Here is a 17,635-nt window from a genome sequence, read left to right as displayed (position 1 = left end):
TGCCCTTCCATCTGTATGACCATGGAAAATGTTTTGTTTTGCAGCAAATATTACTATCAAGGAAACTGATTTTTGGACAACAGATAATGAGATTTTCTTAAATGGATTCACATCTGATTAAATTACTAATGATAGTCTGAAAACGAGGGAAGTTTAATTTAAATGCGTTGTTTCTCTTGAATGTCTGGAATGCTCCACAGAGTTGATATTGAAAAAGAACTTTTGTTTTTTAAGGTACCCTAGGATTAATAAAGAATCTTTACTGCCTGTAGCAAAGGATGTATCGTACTCAGGGGAAAATACAGAAGCTTGGTACCCGCCAGGTCATGGTGATATTTATGCCAGTTTCTACAACTCTGGTTTGCTCGATATCTTCATTGGAGAAGGCAAAGAGTACATTTTTGTGTCTAACATAGATAATCTGGGTGCCACCGTGGATCTTTATATTCTTAATCATCTAATGAATCCACCCAATGGAAAACCTTGTGAATTTGTCATGGAAGTCACAAATAAAACACGTGCAGATGTAAAGGTAATATTGAGAGGAAGCATTTTGGGGACTCACATCTTCACATTTCATAGGTTATGTAGTTCAAACTTTTTTCTTTATTGGAAAGTCTCTATGTGAAGCAGAACACATTTACCCACTTGATATCACTGTAAGAGAATGAAATAGTGTTCTGTACAGCACCCTAAATTCTGATGGACATAACACTGTGTATATCAATCCAGATTTAATACTATTAAAATCATCTTTTGGGGGGAATAATCTATATGGACAATTTTAACTAAAAACATTTCCACATATATTTGTAACAAATCTGAAACATGTGAAAGCACTTTCAGTAGATTTATTCAAACCTTTGATATTTTTCTAGTTTGATGCTTACATGTCTTTAAGTTTTATTTTTAAAAATTTTTAAATTTTTGAATTTATTGGGGTGACATTGGTTAATAAAATTACATAGGTTTGAGGTGTACAATTCTATAATACATCATCTATATATTGTACTGTGTGTTCACCACCCCAAGTCAAGTCTCCTTCCAGCACCATTTAAAATTTTGATTTTTTAAACTTTTCATGTTTAGTGGTGATGACACTTGGCCTTTGATGAAATGGTATACAAGGTTTTAGTAATTACCCCACAGTGAGTAAAAAAAGTGGACAGTGTGTGAATACTAAAATGGTCAGTCCCTGGGCTGGGTTCTGTGCCTCTTATAAATATCCATCCCACATGAGTGAATACTCCCCTCCCCCCACACTGCTGTGGCCCCGTGACTGTAAAAACATCTCTAGGCTGAGGCCAAGCAGGGGGTCACTTCTCATCCACTTGTGCCTGTCTTCCCTATTCTCCCTTTATCCTAGAGCCAGTCAGAGCAGGGTTTTGGTAGGACTGGTTATTTGGTGATAGATGGTGATTTGGGAATAAGAGGAATGCTGTTCCTGTAGCCAGCCTTCAGAAAGTGAGGAGAACTCTGATGTGCTGTACTCCCAGGGTCTTTATCACGGACAAGAGGGCGGATATACTGTATAAAATGACAGGCAGCCTACGTTATTTTCTTTGGTTCTGTCTTCATAAGTACATTGCTTTGTATCACAGATAGAATCACTGCCAATGCTTTTTATTTGTGGGGGATTTTATTATCAGTATCTTTTCTATAACATTCATAGGCTATAAACAGTGTGGTATGGATGTAGTTGGGAGGGATGTGGGGCACGCACTCACACTTCTCTGCCTTTTCTAGGGTGGGACACTCACTCAGTATGAAGGCAAATTGAGACTGGTGGAAATCGCTCAAGTGCCAAAAGCACATGTTGATGAGTTCAAGTCTGTATCAAAATTCAAAATATTTAACACAAACAACCTCTGGATCTCTCTTGCAGCAGTTAAAAGACTGCAGGAGAAGAATGCTATTGACATGGAAATCATTGTTAATCCAAAGGTAAGCCAAGTGCCAGCTCACTGGTTCCTGAGATCACTTTAGGCTACACACAGACCCATACACACACACCCTCTGGCCTGTCCAGTGCAGTGGTCACTCCTCTTTGCCTAGCCAGTCTCTCCAGGTCCTGGCTGTCTTCCAGAGTCTGCACCCAGCTCTTCAGTGTGCTGAGCCGTGGTGCCCTTACTTGTCCCTGGGCTCTGGTGGTGGCAAGAACACGGGGTCCAAAAGCAGAGGGCCTGCCTCAGCTTTCTTATGGCACCGATACTTACTGGCCTTTTGGCCACAGGCACCTTGCCTAACTTTTCTAAACCTTCAGTTCTTTATCATAAAATGGAAATATTACTGAATAGGTCTATGATGCTGAGAAGAGATCACATATGTTTAAGTACCTGACTTATGGTAGGTGCTTGATAAATATCACTTCTCAAAAATCTGTTTCCTTCAATGGATCTCTGAAACGGTTCCCCAAATATTAACTAACATGGAACTAAGTTGTTAAAACTTGTGTTTCTCTCCCTTCCCGCTCCCTTTCTTACAGACTTTGGATGGAGGCCTGAATGTCATTCAATTAGAAACTGCAGTAGGGGCTGCCATTAAAAGTTTTGAGAACTCTCTAGGTATCAATGTTCCTAGAAGCCGTTTTCTACCTGTGAAAACTACATCAGATCTCTTGCTTGTGATGTCAAACCTCTATAGCCTTAATGCAGGATCTTTGACAATGAGTGAAAAGCGGGAATTTCCTACAGTGCCCTTGGTTAAACTCGGCAGTTCTTTTACAAAGGTACGTAATTATAAAGATACTAGGGGCCCGGTGCACGAAATTCGTGCACTGGGTGGCGGGGGGGAGTGTCCCTCAGCCCAGCCTGCCCCCTCTCACATACTGGGAGCCCTCAGGCGTTGACCCCCATCACCCTCCAATCGCAGGATCGGCCCCTTGCCCAGGCCTGACGCCTCTGGCCTAGGCGTCTGGCCCGGGCAGCGGGGACCTGCAGTGGCAGCGGGGGGTGCTGCGATCGGTGGGCTCCGCCCCTGCCCCTGCAGGACGCCTTTGGCTGAGGCATCCGGCCCGGGCAGCGGGGACCCGCAGCTGCAGCGGCCCCACGATCGTGGGCTTCGCTTTAGGCCCAGGCAAGGGACCCCTAGCTCCCGGGACTGCCAGCTTCGACCGTGCCCAGCTCCCATCGCTGGCTCCACCCCTACTTCCTGCTATCACTGGCCAGGGCGGAAAAGGCACCTGATTCTCTGCTGGGTTTCCAATCACTGTCAGTGGCAGGGGGCTTCTTCCTGCTTTCCCTTTCGCCTCCCTGCATTGTGCCTACATATGCAAATTAACTGCCATCTTGTTGGCAGTTAACTGCCATCTTGTTGGCAGTTAACTGCCAATCTTAGTTGGCAGTTAATTTGCATATAGTCCTGATTAGCCAATGAAAAGGGTAGCTCGTACGCCAATTACCATTTTTCTCTTTTATTAGTGTTGATGATAATACATGTGAATTGGAATCTAATCACAGTCTCTGCTGTTGACCTATCATATTTCTACATCTTTTGTGCCATTTAAAGGGAACCGACCTTAGAGCTATAACTCACTTTTGAACTTGATTTCTGTAGAGGAGAAAAGAATGTTTAAATTTTGGAACATTTTATGTCTCTTCTAAGACTATTACTGCTTTTATCAAGAGGAGAATGTTATTTCTGGCTTAACAAATACAGCCCTACATGTACTGGGCAGTGTTCAAGGTCCTAGGTATTTAATGGTAAATAAATAAAAGGGGCTTGTAGCCATGGAGCTGGCTCAAGGCCGGGGAGTCTCCAGGCACGTTGATGGTGCAGCCGTTTAGCAAACATTTCAGAGTGCCAGTTACAGGCCCATACCCAGCACTGAGGACCATGGGAACAGCAACCACTTGCTGAGATGATGTGCATTGTTCCTGAGACTACTTCCATCACAATCACCTAAGGCATTTGTTAAAAAGGCATAGTGTAGCAGAGTAGGAGGATGCTACATGGACATGCTCCCAGAACAAGCTGGAATTACAACTGAAATATGGAAAGGCTTCCTGAATAATCAAGGGAAATTCACAGGAGAGAACCCTGATACCCAAGGACTGAAGGTGGAGACCACATAGAGACTAGTACAGGGGTGGGCAAACTTTTTGACTCGAGGGCCACAATGGGTTCTTAAACTGGAGCGGAGGGCCGGAACAAAAGCAGGGATGGAGTGTTTGTGTGAACGAATATAAATTCAAAGTAAACATCATTACATAAAAGGGTACATAAAAAGGGTCTTTTTTTTTTTTTTAGTTTTATTCATTTCAAACAGGCCGGATCCGGCCCGTGGGCTGTTTGCCCACGGCTGGACTAGTAGGAGGGGTGGAGGTGCAAAAGGGCTGGCCAGGCACCCACAGATGGCAACTGAAGTCCCGGAGAGATATCTCAGCTGTGGGGAGGGGGGGTGCCACCGAGAACTCAGGGTTCTAATTCTGAAGCTGGGCTCCCCTGAAGAGAGCACTAAACTGAGGAGGGTACCCACATAACATCTAGCTTTGAAAAGCAGTGGGATGCTGTCTGCCAGGGAGAGGCAGCTGAAAATTCGGGCACTCTCTCAAAGGGCCAATGCACAAAAATTCCCTGTGGAGCCACCTACCTTGTGCTCTGGCAGAGGGAGGGTGAAGTGGACTAGAGCTGTAAGAGCAGAACCCAGGACTGGGGACTCGGGGGTTAGAGCTCAGAAGACAGACACCCCAAGTTTCCTGGTTGAGTCATTCCCTCACACAGCAGAGGACAGCTGCCTTGCCTGGGGGGAAGACAGTTGACACACCCTATTGGAAAACACCTTGCTCTGAGGCCACTTAAGAGATTAAAACAGTGGTTCTCAACCTTCCTAATGCCGCGACCCTTTAATACAGTTCCTCATGTTGTGGTGACCCCCAATCTCATTGTTACAAATTGAATATAATTATAGCATAGTGATTAATCACAAAAACAATATGTAATTATATATGTGTTTTCTGATGGTCTTAGGTGACCCCTGTGAAAGGGTCATTCGACCCCCAAAGGGGTCACGACCCACAGGTTGAGAACCGCTGGTCTATAGACAGAGGCAGTCTCTGGAGTCTTTGAGTCTTTGCTTAATCCAATTAGAAACAGCCTTTAACACTGTCCTACATTAGAGGTGTAGAGGATCTACTTAATACATAGTCACAAACCCAAACAACCAAAATGAGGAAACAAACAACCCTCAAATGAAAGAACTAGTGAATTCTCCAGAAGAAGAAATAAATGAGGCAGAGATAAGTTATATGAAACAGAGTTCAAAGTAATGATGTTAAAAATGCTCAACAATATGAAAAAAGATATAGTAACTATGAAAAAAGAACAGTCTGAGATAAAGAATGACATAACACAAAGAACACATTAGAAGGAATACACAACAGATTAGGGGAAGCTGAGGATCAAATCAGTGAATTAGAAGACAGTTGAAAATATTGAAAACAATCAATTAGAGAACCAAAAAGAAAAGAAAAAACAATTAAAAAACAGGAGGACAGCTTAAGAGAGCTGTGGGACAATGTGAAATGTAACAATATTAGAATAGTAGGTGTACCAGAAAGGGAGAAAGCAACAGAGATGGTGTTTGAAGAAATAATGGTAGAAAACTTCCCTAACCTGGTAAAGGAAAAAGTCACACAAGTTCAGGAGGCACAGAGAACCCCAAACAAGAAGTACCCAAACAGACCCATGCCCAGACACATCATAATTAAAATGCCAAAAATTAAAGACAAAGAATCTTAAAGGCAGTAAGAGAAAAGAAAACTTAACTATAAAGGAATTCCCATAAGGCTGACGCCTGATTTCTCATCAGAAACTCTACAGGCCAGAAGGGAATGGCATGAAGTACTCAAATAATGGAAAGCAAGGATCTGAGACCAAGATTACTATATCCAGAAAGGCTATCATTCAAAATACACGGTCAAATAAAGAGCTTCCCTGGCAAAAATAGGCTAAAGGAGTTCACCACCACCAAGCCAACATTACAAGGAATGCTAAAGGGATTGCTGAGAAGAAGAAACAGAGAAACCTAGCCATACAGAATAAAATGGCTTTTATAAATAAGTACCTCTCAATAATAACTCTGAATGTAAATGGATTAAATGCTCCAATGAAAAGATGGGGGTAGCTGAATGGATACAAAAACATGACCCAACTATATGCTGTCTACAAGAGACCCACCTCAAAAAAAAGACACATACAGGATGAAAGTGAAGGGATGGAAAAAAATTTTCCATGCAAATGGAAAAGAAAAAAAGCTGGAGTAGCAGTACTCATGTCTGACAAAATAGACTTTAAGAGCATTATGCTAAACGAAATAAGCCAGTTGGAGAAAGATAAATATCATATGATCTCACTCATTTGTGGAATATAATGAACAACATGATGAACAAAAATAGAGCCAGAGGGGAAAAAAATTCTGAAATATAAAAGAAATAATTCTGTTATATGCAGATTTTTAATATTTCCTACAACTTTTGTGATATACTATGTTAGTACAGTTTTGGTAATATACTTAAAGCCCTTTTCTTGAAATATTAGTGTTTATTGTATGTAATATAAGATCATTTTTCTTGAATAATTGGTGTTTATTGCATTTAACATATTTAAAATCATTTTCTTGAGATATTAATGTTTATTGCATGTAACATCATTATAGTTAAGATCGTTTCTCTTGAAATATTAAGGTTTATTGTATGTAACATTATTATATTTAAAATCGTTTTTCTTGAAATAAAAAACTGGGGGAAAAGGCATAGTGTGGCCCGGCCTGTGTTGCTCAGTGGTTGAGCATTGACCTCTGAACCAGGCCATGGTTTGATTCCAGATCAGAGCACATGCCGGGGTTGTGGGCTTGATCCCCAGTGTGGGGTGTACAGGAGGCAGCTGATCAATGATTCCCTCATCATTGATGCTTCTCCCTCTCCCTTCCTCTCTGAAATCAATAAAAATATATTTTAAATAATAAAGACTAAAATCCTTGCTTTCATGGATGGTCTAGTGAGGGGTGGGGAATTTTTATTTATTTATTTTTTGCCAAGGGCTATTTGGGTATTTATAACTTCATTCGATTAATATAATTCACTTAATGTAAATTTCTTTGGCTATGAAAAAAGCTTCTAGATTTATTGAATTTAGAGTGTGGCCTGTGGTTGCTTTGGCAGGGCCAGACCAAATGATTTCGCGGGCCTTATACAGCCCATGGGTCAGACATCCCCGCCTCTGGTCTAGTAAGATAAGGATGATGATAAGCAAATAAACTGAATGTACATTATGCCAAAGTGGTAGAAAAATAAATAGGAATGTGTGCATGGGTAGTGTTGGTGTCATTTTACATGAGTCGTCAGAGACAGCCTTATGAGAAATTGAGTGTCATGCAAGTGTCTGGATTGAACAGTATTCCAGGCAGGAGGAACAGTAAGTACAGTTACCCCTACCCTATCATAAGTGGAATCCAAAAAAATTTATCACGTAAAATGTTGAGAGGTTAATGCAGTGGCAGGGTGAGCCGTGTGGCTGGACTGTGGAGTCCTGCTGTGCCACCCAAGTCTGTGCTAGTGTTGGTTGTGGTTTAGTGCCACCTGGTGTGGATGTGTGTACCGCCTCCTATATTGACGGGGGAGGATTCTAGGTCCTGAGGCTGGGCTGGAATTTCCAGGATAGCATCTGCCATCTTAGAAGTCTCCCAATTATTAGGTACCTCTTTTATCAGCCTGGTTGGGCTGCGAAAATCCTAGTGATACAAGGACCCACTATCTCCTCACATCCTGAGATGGGATTGCCATCCGTATTTCACCTAGCCTCATGCACCCTTCAATTCCCTCCCATTCTCCCTAGCCTCTTCCATATCCTGCAGGAGATAAAGAACATTTGCTGCCTCGATTTGCGAACAGGGGCTGAGTGGGCACTAGCTAGTTGCTCTGAGGAAGAACATGTTTTAGGAACATTTGAGAGTATAATACGACTGGAGCAGAGTAAGCAAATAAGGAACTGGGGGTGGATGGATTATGTAGAACTTTGTAATTAAGTAATGGGAGTGTGGCTTTCTTTTTTCTCTTGTGGATGAGAAGCCACAAGAGAAAAAAGTGAGCTGAGGAGTGAATCAGGGAACAATGACAGAATCAGGGAGACTGGGGAACAGGTTGTTGCAGGAATCCTGGCAAAAGGAAACACTGGCTTGGACTAAGGTGGTAGCAGTGGAAATAATGAAAAATGTTGACATTTTGAGATATTTTGAAAGTTGTACCTCTAGGATTTGCTGTTGGAATAGATGAAAGGGTACAACAGAAGAGGAAGGATGACTCCAAGGTTTTTAGCCTGTGCAACTGGAAACATGGAATTATCGTTTACTGAATAGGGAAGGCATGGGTAGGGTAGGTTTAGGCAGAGCAGGATGAGCAGTAAGTTTTGGAGACACCATACTTATTGGACCTTCAAATGGAGAAACTGAATGTTTAAGTCTAGAGCTCAGAAGAGAGATCTAGAAGAGACAGATAAATTTGAGAGTTGTCAGCTTAGGTACTTAAAGCCATAAGATAAGGATCACCTAGAGAGTGAGTTGGGGGGGTGGGGGAGTCCAAGAACTGAGCTCTGAGGTACTCCAAGGCTTAGAGGATGGGGATGGAGGAAGCAGCAAAGGTGACTGAAGAGAGACAGGTTAGGAAATGGGTAGAAAACAATGAATATATACGTCCTGAAAGCCCAATGAAGAAAAGGGGGAGTGTTCATCTTGGTCAAGTGCTACTTCTGAATCAAGTAAGATGAATGAGAATTTACCATTAGATTGATCAGTATAGAGGTTTTGGAGGCTGACTGGAATGGATTTAAAAGAGACTAGAAGAGAAATTGGAGATATGAATCCAAGAATTTTGCCTTGAAGAGAAACAAAAATGGTGCCATAGAAAGGGATATGAGAGGTTTTTTGTTTTGATTTTGTAAAGATGGGAGACATGTTTATAACATGTCTATACGTTGATGTGAATTGTTGCAATCAAGAGGGAAAAAACACTGAAGGAGAAAGGAGAATTGCTGGACAGTATTCTTGAACAGGCCTAAGAAGGGTTGGTCTTAAGTTGGAGTAGGATATTAGCAGGGACAGAGTAATGGGTGGGGGTGGTGGACAAAAAAGGGGTGATGGTGGCGGTGGTAGCAGTGGTGGTATAAGTGTAAATTTTCTGATTGCTTCTGTTTTTCTCAGCAAAATAGGAAATAAGGCCCTATAGGACAATTTCTAGTGCCTATAAATATAAGGAAATAGGAAGCAAAGACAGTGATGATTTATAACGATAATTCGGCAGTTGCTCTTCCATTTCTTCTGACTCCTACCCATCCCTAAAGCCCAGCTCCAGTCTAGTTTGCTTCAGACCATGATCTCTCTTTTTCCAACTTCAGATTATCTGAACTACTCATCTGGCTCTTAGCATGTTAGTTGGTTATCTTTTTATTTTTCTAACTAGAGGCCCACTGCACAAATTTTTGCACGGTTGGGGTCCCTCAGGGTGGCCTGTGGAGATCAGGCCTCAGCTTGCACCCCCCAGCCTCACAGCCCCAGCTTGCGCTCCCAGCCCTGCCTAGCACCTGGCCTTGGCCTGGCGCTGCCTCCTCACCTGCTCCACCATCCTGCCTGCAGGGCAGTCAGTCAGGGCCCTACGGGCTCCCTCAGCACCTGGAAGCCAGGTGGTGGCCCCAACCCCCACCGCCACTGCTAGTCAACGTCTGCGGGGCAGTCGGGTCCCGCTCACATCCGCCTTGGCCTGGTGCCGCCCGCTCACTTGCTCCACCATCCTGCTGCTGTCCTGCTCTCAGTCCTGCTCTGATAGGGGCCAGCAGCGCCTCCACAGCTGCCCACTGCCAGCGCCGCCCCCTGGTGGTCAGTGCACATCATAGCGAGCAGTCGAACCACCACCCAAGGGGACAGTTTGCATATTAGGCTTTTATTATATAGGATGTCTGATCTGCTGAGCTGTATTGTAAACTGATGGTAGGGACAATGTTCTATTCCCTGGTCTCTCCTGCACACGATCTAGCATATCGCGAGTGCTTAACAAATAGGTTCTTCCAATAGAGGGCCTAAACTTGGCCATAAACAGAATGTTTCGTTAAACTATTCTGTTATTTTAACCTTTAACCTATTTTTGAAACAATTTATATATTTCTATTTTTCTTTCAGGTTCAGGATTACCTAAGGAGATTCGAAAGTATACCAGATATGCTTGAATTGGATCACCTCACAGTTTCAGGAGATGTAACATTTGGCAAGCACGTTTCATTAAAGGTGTGTTGTTATGAAATTTATAGATCTTACAGCTTTACAAACAGGTTTCATTTACTAGTCCTAAATTTACCTTTATTTTAAGGAATAGTTCCTAGTCTGTACCAGATATTTATAAGATAGAAATACATTTTAAAAATGAAATAGCTTACTACAGTATTTAGTGTTAACAGTGTCTTCCATTGATATACAGCATAATTAAAATACAATCATAATAGTTGTATATAGGAATTTTGTTGAATACAGCATTCAAATGGAAAGCAAACACTAATAAATAATTGGGCTGGCACTATTTTATTGAAATAGGACAATCTTTAAAAGAGAATCATTATTAAATTAGCATTAGTTCACTAAAGATGACTATTTGAATCTAAATGAAAGTAGAAAAGTGAGAACTTCATTTATACTGAGTATAATCTATTCCTGTTAAACTAATCTATTGTCATCAACTATTATAAACAATAGTCATTCACATTACTTAGTACTTGGGTACTTTTATAACCATCATTCCAGACTAGCATAAGAAGGACTATGGGTATAAGTATTAAAACTCAGAACCAAAGATACAATAGCTTTTTCTAATCAAGCATATTTTTTTAATCCCATACCTAGATTTCAGTTACTTAAATGAAGATTTTGAAAAAACAAATATATATGTATGAGATATCTACATATATACAACCACACATCACACATATATAAAGAACTTTATTGTTGATATTGTCTCATCTAAACAGTTTCACTTAAGATATGAAAAATTTATCTGTAAACTGTTATGTAAATATAAACTAAGCACCCTTCAGTTTCCTTGTGAAGGCAAATAATGCTGGTGGCTTTGCAAGTAGTTCTTTGAAAGGGCCAGTCATGTTGTGGCACTGGGTTCACTTCGCACTCCTCGTACCACCTCTGATGATTCGAGGAATCTGGAACTACTGCCAAGATTGATACAGAGGACACATTACAGTTTTCCTTAACATGTTACTTGTTTTTCAAGTTTAATGTTGTTTATACAGTTACTCCATCACCAGTAGAGTTCTACATAAACTTGATAATTGTAAGAAAAATCAATTGCATTTTAGCTTCAGTTGCAAGTACACTCTTGCTTTTTGTTTTCCCTGTCACTTAGGGAACAGTTATCATCATTGCCAATCATGGTGACCGAATTGACATCCCACCTGGAGCAGTATTAGAGAACAAGATTGTATCTGGGAACCTTCGTATCTTGGACCACTGAAATGAAAAAATACTGTGTACACTTTATACTAATCATGGGCTAGTTTCTTACAACAAAATGTTCTCTAGCATTCTATAATAGGCAGGTACTTTTATTGTGTTTACTGTACCTGCAGTGTTAATTTTTAAAGTAGAGTTTTCTGCAGTATGCTTTTATTTTAGTCTAAGAAAAGCACAGATGGAAGCAATACTTTTCTTCTTGGAAGAGGATCCTGGAAGTTCATCTTAAAGTGCAATATTGTTTAATCTTAAAACTGGGGCAGCTCTGCTGGGAAATCTTTTAACAGAGGCCTCAATGATGGTCACTTTGAATTGCTTGTGATTTCAAAAATAAAGCTGTGAAGCAATACATGTGTACACTTATACTTTTCAATGTTAACTTTATGAAATGGTGAAGAAAAATGGTATACTCTTGCTAAATAGTTACTTTATCAGTTGGAAGCTTTATTCTTAGAATATTTATATTCACTGGCCAGTTACCTAAAAAATCAAGTTTTTGCATTTCTAAGAATCTTAACCACATCATTATTTCCATAGGAATTACATTTGAAGGTATTTATTAGTACCTTTCATTTAGTTCTAAAACTGGGGTGCCTGCCATGCTTTTCCACAGGCGCTCCATTTATTGAAACAAAGTGGTGTTTCTTTTCCCAGCTGAAAGAGCTGGGGTGGGTAGAGGTAGGGCATTTCTTTCACATCCTTGTTCTCTAGTATAATGGGTGGGGGTATAACTTTTTCAAAAGTTCCCTTTCCTTGAAGCTTGCTTATCATTGAAAAATGTTCTTGAATAGCCTTTCAAATCAGGTCTACTAATAGTGTAATTTGTTGCTTTTCTTTAAGAATCAATTACATTTTCCAATTCTTCCATACTTGTTTTTCAGTAGGCTGCTTGTTTAAAGTTTACAGTATACTATTAAAAAAGTCTTTTAAAGTCTGGTAATTGTTTACAGCTTTATTTTAGACAGACAGTTAAGAACCAATGACATACCTCTGTAATGATAAAGGAAAGAAAACAGGCTTTCCTTTTAGGAGATCAAAGAGCACAAAATAAGGCTATTTCATTGTACATAATCACTACAAAGTTAGGCACTCTGATAGGGTTAGGCAAGATTCCTGGTGTGAGGTGAGACACAGGCACTTTCATTTGTAGCATGCTGCTGATTCTATTTTGAAGGTAACTTATAAGGTTTACCCTGGCCGGTATGGCTCTGTTGGTTGGAGCATCATCCCATACACCAAAAGGTTGTGGGTTCAATTCCCGGACAGGGCACATATCTAGATTGCAGGTTCAGTACCCGTTTGGGGCGTGAATGAAAAGCAACCAATTTATGTCTCCCTCCCCCCTCCACACACACACATTCTTTTTCTTTCCCTTTCTCTCTTTAAAATCAATGAACATCCTCAGGTGAGGATTTAAAAAAAAAGTCTTTAAATAACTTACTCATCACCTTGTATTTCTGGCCCCAACACAGCAGCTTATATTTTCTATTTCTCCCTGGTCTTTGTTCATATACACATCGAAAGTAACTTAAAAACAAGAACCCAAGGGAGCCACACTGCATATGTTACATGTTAAAATGAAAACTCATAAGTAGGCAGAATATATAAAAATGTATTCTTACCTCTGCTAGAAATAAAAAAGGCAAAAAAACCACTTCATATTTTTTATAAAAATACAACTATTAAACTGCAGGCTTTCATAGATCACTTCTGAAAAGTATTTAAATTAGCTCATAAATGAACACTAATACCTTATTCTTTATTACTTGTGATCATCCTTTCAAGTATTTAGACTGTTCTGGAAGCTTCACCCAGTGGTTGTAGAAAGATTAAATATGCAGCACACACAGCCTAAACCTTGGCCTTGGTCACTGAAAAAAGACTTCCTAAATCCAAGCAATCAAAAGATGTTTATTTTTTTATAGAAAGATCTGTAAAAAAATAATTTTCAAACAGTTTTACTTTCATAGAGAAAACTTTCTACAGAGATTGACTAAGATTTTAATATTTTAAATTGTACCATCATTAAATAAAGGTGGGACACCATATGAATTTCATTGCACTGGAAGAAATGCAAAGCATTTTTTAATATAAAGTATACAGAGCATTCTAGTCAACTACAGCTGTGTTACAGCTATGTGTTCTTTTGGATTTGGTCCAAAGAAACCTGAGTCTGTTTCCAGAGAGAATGAAAAATATAGACACCTGATCAGTTATTCCTCACTGAAGGAAGCATAAAACTGGCATTCCTTGTAGATCCCACTGAATCCCAGCTTCCCATCACTGATACTTTTCCTTTTCCCCTTTTCCTACCCCAGTTCACTTGGGTTCCAGGTTCAGTTCTTGAATCACAGGCATCCACATTTTCTTAAACACATACATCCTATGGTTAGGCTACCCAGTTTTCCAGTATGTCATCACCTCTTCTGTTCCCAGATCTCAGCCATATTTAGGTCCAAATCTTTAAGGCCTTTTAAGGCTTGAAGATTTCCAGTGTAAAAAGCTACGTCTGCTGTGACCAACCTAAACATTGGAGAGAAAATTATTTTTAATCTCACACTTTCTATTCAAATAAAGTAGCAATGCTCACAGAGTCAAAAGTCCTAGCCTAGCTGCTCGACTGTTACTTAAAATTCAGATTTCCTAGGGACCAAATGTCAATCAGTATATCTTAGCAGGATTCCTGCTATCATATGTTCTATTTCAACAATAAATGTCTATAAAAAGAATAAATCAATGCAGGTTGGACTCCGTTTCATAATTAATTCTGCCCAATAGATTTGTTTTATAATAAAATAAAATAAATAACAGGTTAAACTGTTTTTGATCAGTTGCCACTAAAGTATACATGTTTATGACTAATAAAATCACAGTACTGATAATCAATACAACACTTGATGAGAAGAGAATTACACTGATCTGTCACAATGCCTATCTCTGGGAAAAAAAAAATATTCCTGGCAAGAACATTTAAACCCAAATATCAAAGCTCCATACATAAAAAATAGGGCAGGTCTGATTATATTTTGAAAGATGTGGCCCATGGAAAAACAAATAGGAAACTTTGATTTAGTGGTTTGTAAAAGGAGGGAATCTGGCTTTAATATTTTAATGAACACGTAAGTTCGGGACTGCTAAACTACTACCTTGGGGCAAAGGTATTCAAGTACCCTTAATATTTGCACTACAGTCTAATTTATAAACACCTTTGGACTTATGCACTTAAGTTTTACCTTTTATCATACGGCAGAATTTACTAAGGACCATATTTTTTGTTTGAAATAAATTTAGGGTGCTTTAAAATCTATTTAAAAATTCACATTATACTTCTTGTGATAATATGGTTAAGTACATTGAAACTGACAGCAATAGTTAAAAAAAAAGAACAGCTTTTCTAAGGCAATAACCCTACATTAAAATTAAATAATACAAATCTACATTTTAAAATATCGTTATGTTTAATAAACACTATTTTTAGTCTATATGAGAAAGTGTATTGAAAATGTTTACATATAAACTGAAAAACTGATAAACATAAAACCAGACATTTGCAACATATATAACCAACGAAGGATTAAGTTGAGGGTATAGGAAAAATCTAAAATCAAGAAAAATGGGCAAAGAATGTGAACAGGAAAAATCACAAGATGAGGACTCTGAATGACTAATAAATATATGAAAATATAACAAGCATTAGAAAATGCATATCAAAATAAAATACCATTGTCTTCCATCATATTGGCAACAAAAAATCCTAACAGCAAATGTTGGCAGGATATAGAGAGAGAAATGGTGGCAGTGTAAGCTTGGTACAGCCATTTGGCAGAACTTCTGACAATACCTAGTAGAGTGGAAATGTACATTTGCTCTAATCCACTTGTAAATATGTACCCTAAAGAAAAGTATGTACATATTCACACTTTTAGTAACTCTATGAAGGAATTAGGAAGACTTTATCTTCATTTTATAAATAAGGCACAAGGGTTAATTATTTATAAAATAATGGTGACACAGCTACAAAGTAAGGCTTTGAGTCCTGTCTGGATAGGGGAAGACTATTGGGTAATCTTAGGAGTTGCTACTAACCCACACTGCTTCAAAACAGACATATAAGGTCAGGTAAGTAATTGACCATTTATAAAAACACTTTAATGTAGATAGATATAGATATATATTATCTCCAATATTTTGAAAACATACCCATTTTGAGGTCCTCCATCATTTATCACATTTAAATGAGACAACTGCTTTTTCAAGTGGAGTTTGTAACTTGCATTAATTCTTAAAAATAGCATCTGGAAAATAAATAAAACAAGTTTCTTAAAGCTCTACTGAAATAGAAGACAAAAGTATCAGGAGTTATCAATATCAAATCAGAAAAAAATTTTAAATAAGCTTTGTTTTGGCATATATCTTTAAAATGCTCCCTTGAAAATATTTTATTGCTAGTTCAGTGTAAGTTTTTTCCTTTAGCTGGATAAAAGCTCTTTTTCCCCTTTTTAGTACTATTTCTTTTCGTGATATGACATATTAATGCCTTTCTGCCCCTTAGAAGAAGTCCTCTGAGATATGTAAATGGCATATATTACAACAGGTAAAAAGAATAAAAAGAAATAGAGAATTCTGTAAAATATTAACTATGAATGAGACAGAGAAAACAAAAAAGCCTTAACGGTAGAGGCAAAGACACCTTTATCCTTCCAACCTGGTAAAATTACCTGAAAGTATTTTATTGCTCCTGCAGGCACACTTTTTAATGCAATGGCCCAATAATTCTTTGGGAAATATCTGACCTGAAATTATATACAATTAATCTATGGAAAATGTTTTGTCATTTTTGCCCAGCTTTGACAAGAGTTCCCTTTAAATTATGATGTAGATAAAAACACATGAGATACCTGTATGCCCAGCTCCCTGACCTGGTTAAGCCTTGCTCTAAAATTAGAACTCAGATGGCAAATCAAGTTAGTCAGAAAGTCAGAGGTAGGGTATCTTATATGTGGAGTGGAAAGGGTGGCTTGGCTAAAGAGAAATGAGAAAGAAAAAGAGACCATAGTGGTTGTTCCATATCTTATGGATCCTCCTCAATCCTCAGCCCCAAATCATGAGGTCAGTATGATTAATGAAAAGTTAGGGAAGCATGAATGTGCTAGTATGTAAGATGGAAGCCTGAAGTGGCATGGGAAAGGAGACTAGCAGGAGCAAGAGTAACTAAGAAAGCTACCTTTGCTCCCAAATAACATCTCCATGAATTGAACAAATTAGACAAATTGAAATAACAAACTTGTCTGAATAGCAGAAATCCCAGTGAAAGTTATGTTTATACGTCATACAGAAACTAGGGTTATAACACTATCATTCTACAACTATCCTATCTAATAAAGAGGGAATATGCTAATTGACCCTCATGCCATCACATTCGGCGGCACCCACAGCCAATAAGAGGGAATATGCTAACTGAATGTCACACCCTCAAATATGGTGGTACCCACAGCCAATAAGAAGGGAATATGCTAATTGCTGCCACACCCTCAAAGATGGTGGCGCCCACAGCCACAAGATGGTGGCACCCAATCCCCTCAGCCCCGCCGGGGCACCTGCCTCCGGAGTCCCCCAGTACCCTCAGCCCCCCAGCCGCCCAGGGCCGCCCAAGGCTCAGGTAACCAGAGCCGGCCAAGGCTTGCACTGCTGGCAGTGGCATCAGCAGAAGTGTGATGGAGCATCGCCTTCCCCTGATCACCGGGTCGCCTCCCGCCCCTGAGGGCTCCTGGACTGTGAGAGGGGGCAGGCTGAGGTGAGGGACACCCCCCCCTGCCCTCCCCCCCGTCCACTGCATGAATTTTCATGCTTCTGGCCTCTAGTCTGGTATAAGTGAATAAGCTAAACTAATGTGGGTAAAGAAGACTGAAAAAAAAAATAATACTGGAACCTTTGAAGTACTGAGAGGGAACCAAGGTAAATGGGAAGTAGGAATGTCACTGAAGAGTGAAGAGACTGGCTCTCTCTGTCTCTCTCAAGCCAGCACCTTTCCCTGTCCCCGTCCCCCAGGCATTTCTCTTGCCTCTCTTTCTTCTAAGCTCCAAGAGCCCTTCTTTTGCCTCTGTAACTTGTTTCCTGAGCCCATTTCTTCTACAC

At 39.7% G+C, this 17,635-nt stretch overlaps 2 protein-coding genes across 8 annotated transcripts in view; one reads left to right on the top strand and one right to left on the bottom strand.

Annotated features, from left to right (window-relative positions):
• Window positions 1–11,849, top strand: part of UGP2 (UDP-glucose pyrophosphorylase 2) — a 51,381-nt gene extending 39,532 nt beyond the window's left edge. For both annotated transcript variants that reach the window (XM_059659665.1, XM_059659664.1), the window contains exons 6-10: window positions 235–532; window positions 1,747–1,944; window positions 2,486–2,728; window positions 10,166–10,270; window positions 11,394–11,849. In XM_059659665.1, coding sequence (XP_059515648.1) covers window positions 235–532; window positions 1,747–1,944; window positions 2,486–2,728; window positions 10,166–10,270; window positions 11,394–11,501 — 952 coding nt within the window. In that variant the 3' untranslated portion in view covers window positions 11,502–11,849. The remainder of the gene's footprint in view (window positions 1–234; window positions 533–1,746; window positions 1,945–2,485; window positions 2,729–10,165; window positions 10,271–11,393) is intronic.
• Window positions 11,703–17,635, bottom strand: part of VPS54 (VPS54 subunit of GARP complex) — a 131,591-nt gene continuing 125,658 nt past the window's right edge. For all 6 annotated transcript variants that reach the window (XM_059659660.1, XM_059659658.1, XM_059659662.1 and 3 more), the window contains 2 exons: window positions 15,701–15,795; window positions 11,703–14,023 (listed from right to left, as the gene is read on the bottom strand). In XM_059659660.1, the coding sequence (XP_059515643.1) occupies window positions 13,918–14,023; window positions 15,701–15,795 (201 nt within the window). In that variant the 3' untranslated portion in view covers window positions 11,703–13,917. The remainder of the gene's footprint in view (window positions 14,024–15,700; window positions 15,796–17,635) is intronic.

Source organism: Myotis daubentonii, chromosome 12 (assembly GCF_963259705.1).
Source record: "Myotis daubentonii chromosome 12, mMyoDau2.1, whole genome shotgun sequence".
Classification (NCBI taxonomy): domain Eukaryota; kingdom Metazoa; phylum Chordata; class Mammalia; order Chiroptera; family Vespertilionidae; genus Myotis; species Myotis daubentonii.
The sequence above is the reverse complement of the archived record's forward strand: the minus strand, read 5'-3'. Positions and strand labels throughout refer to the sequence as shown.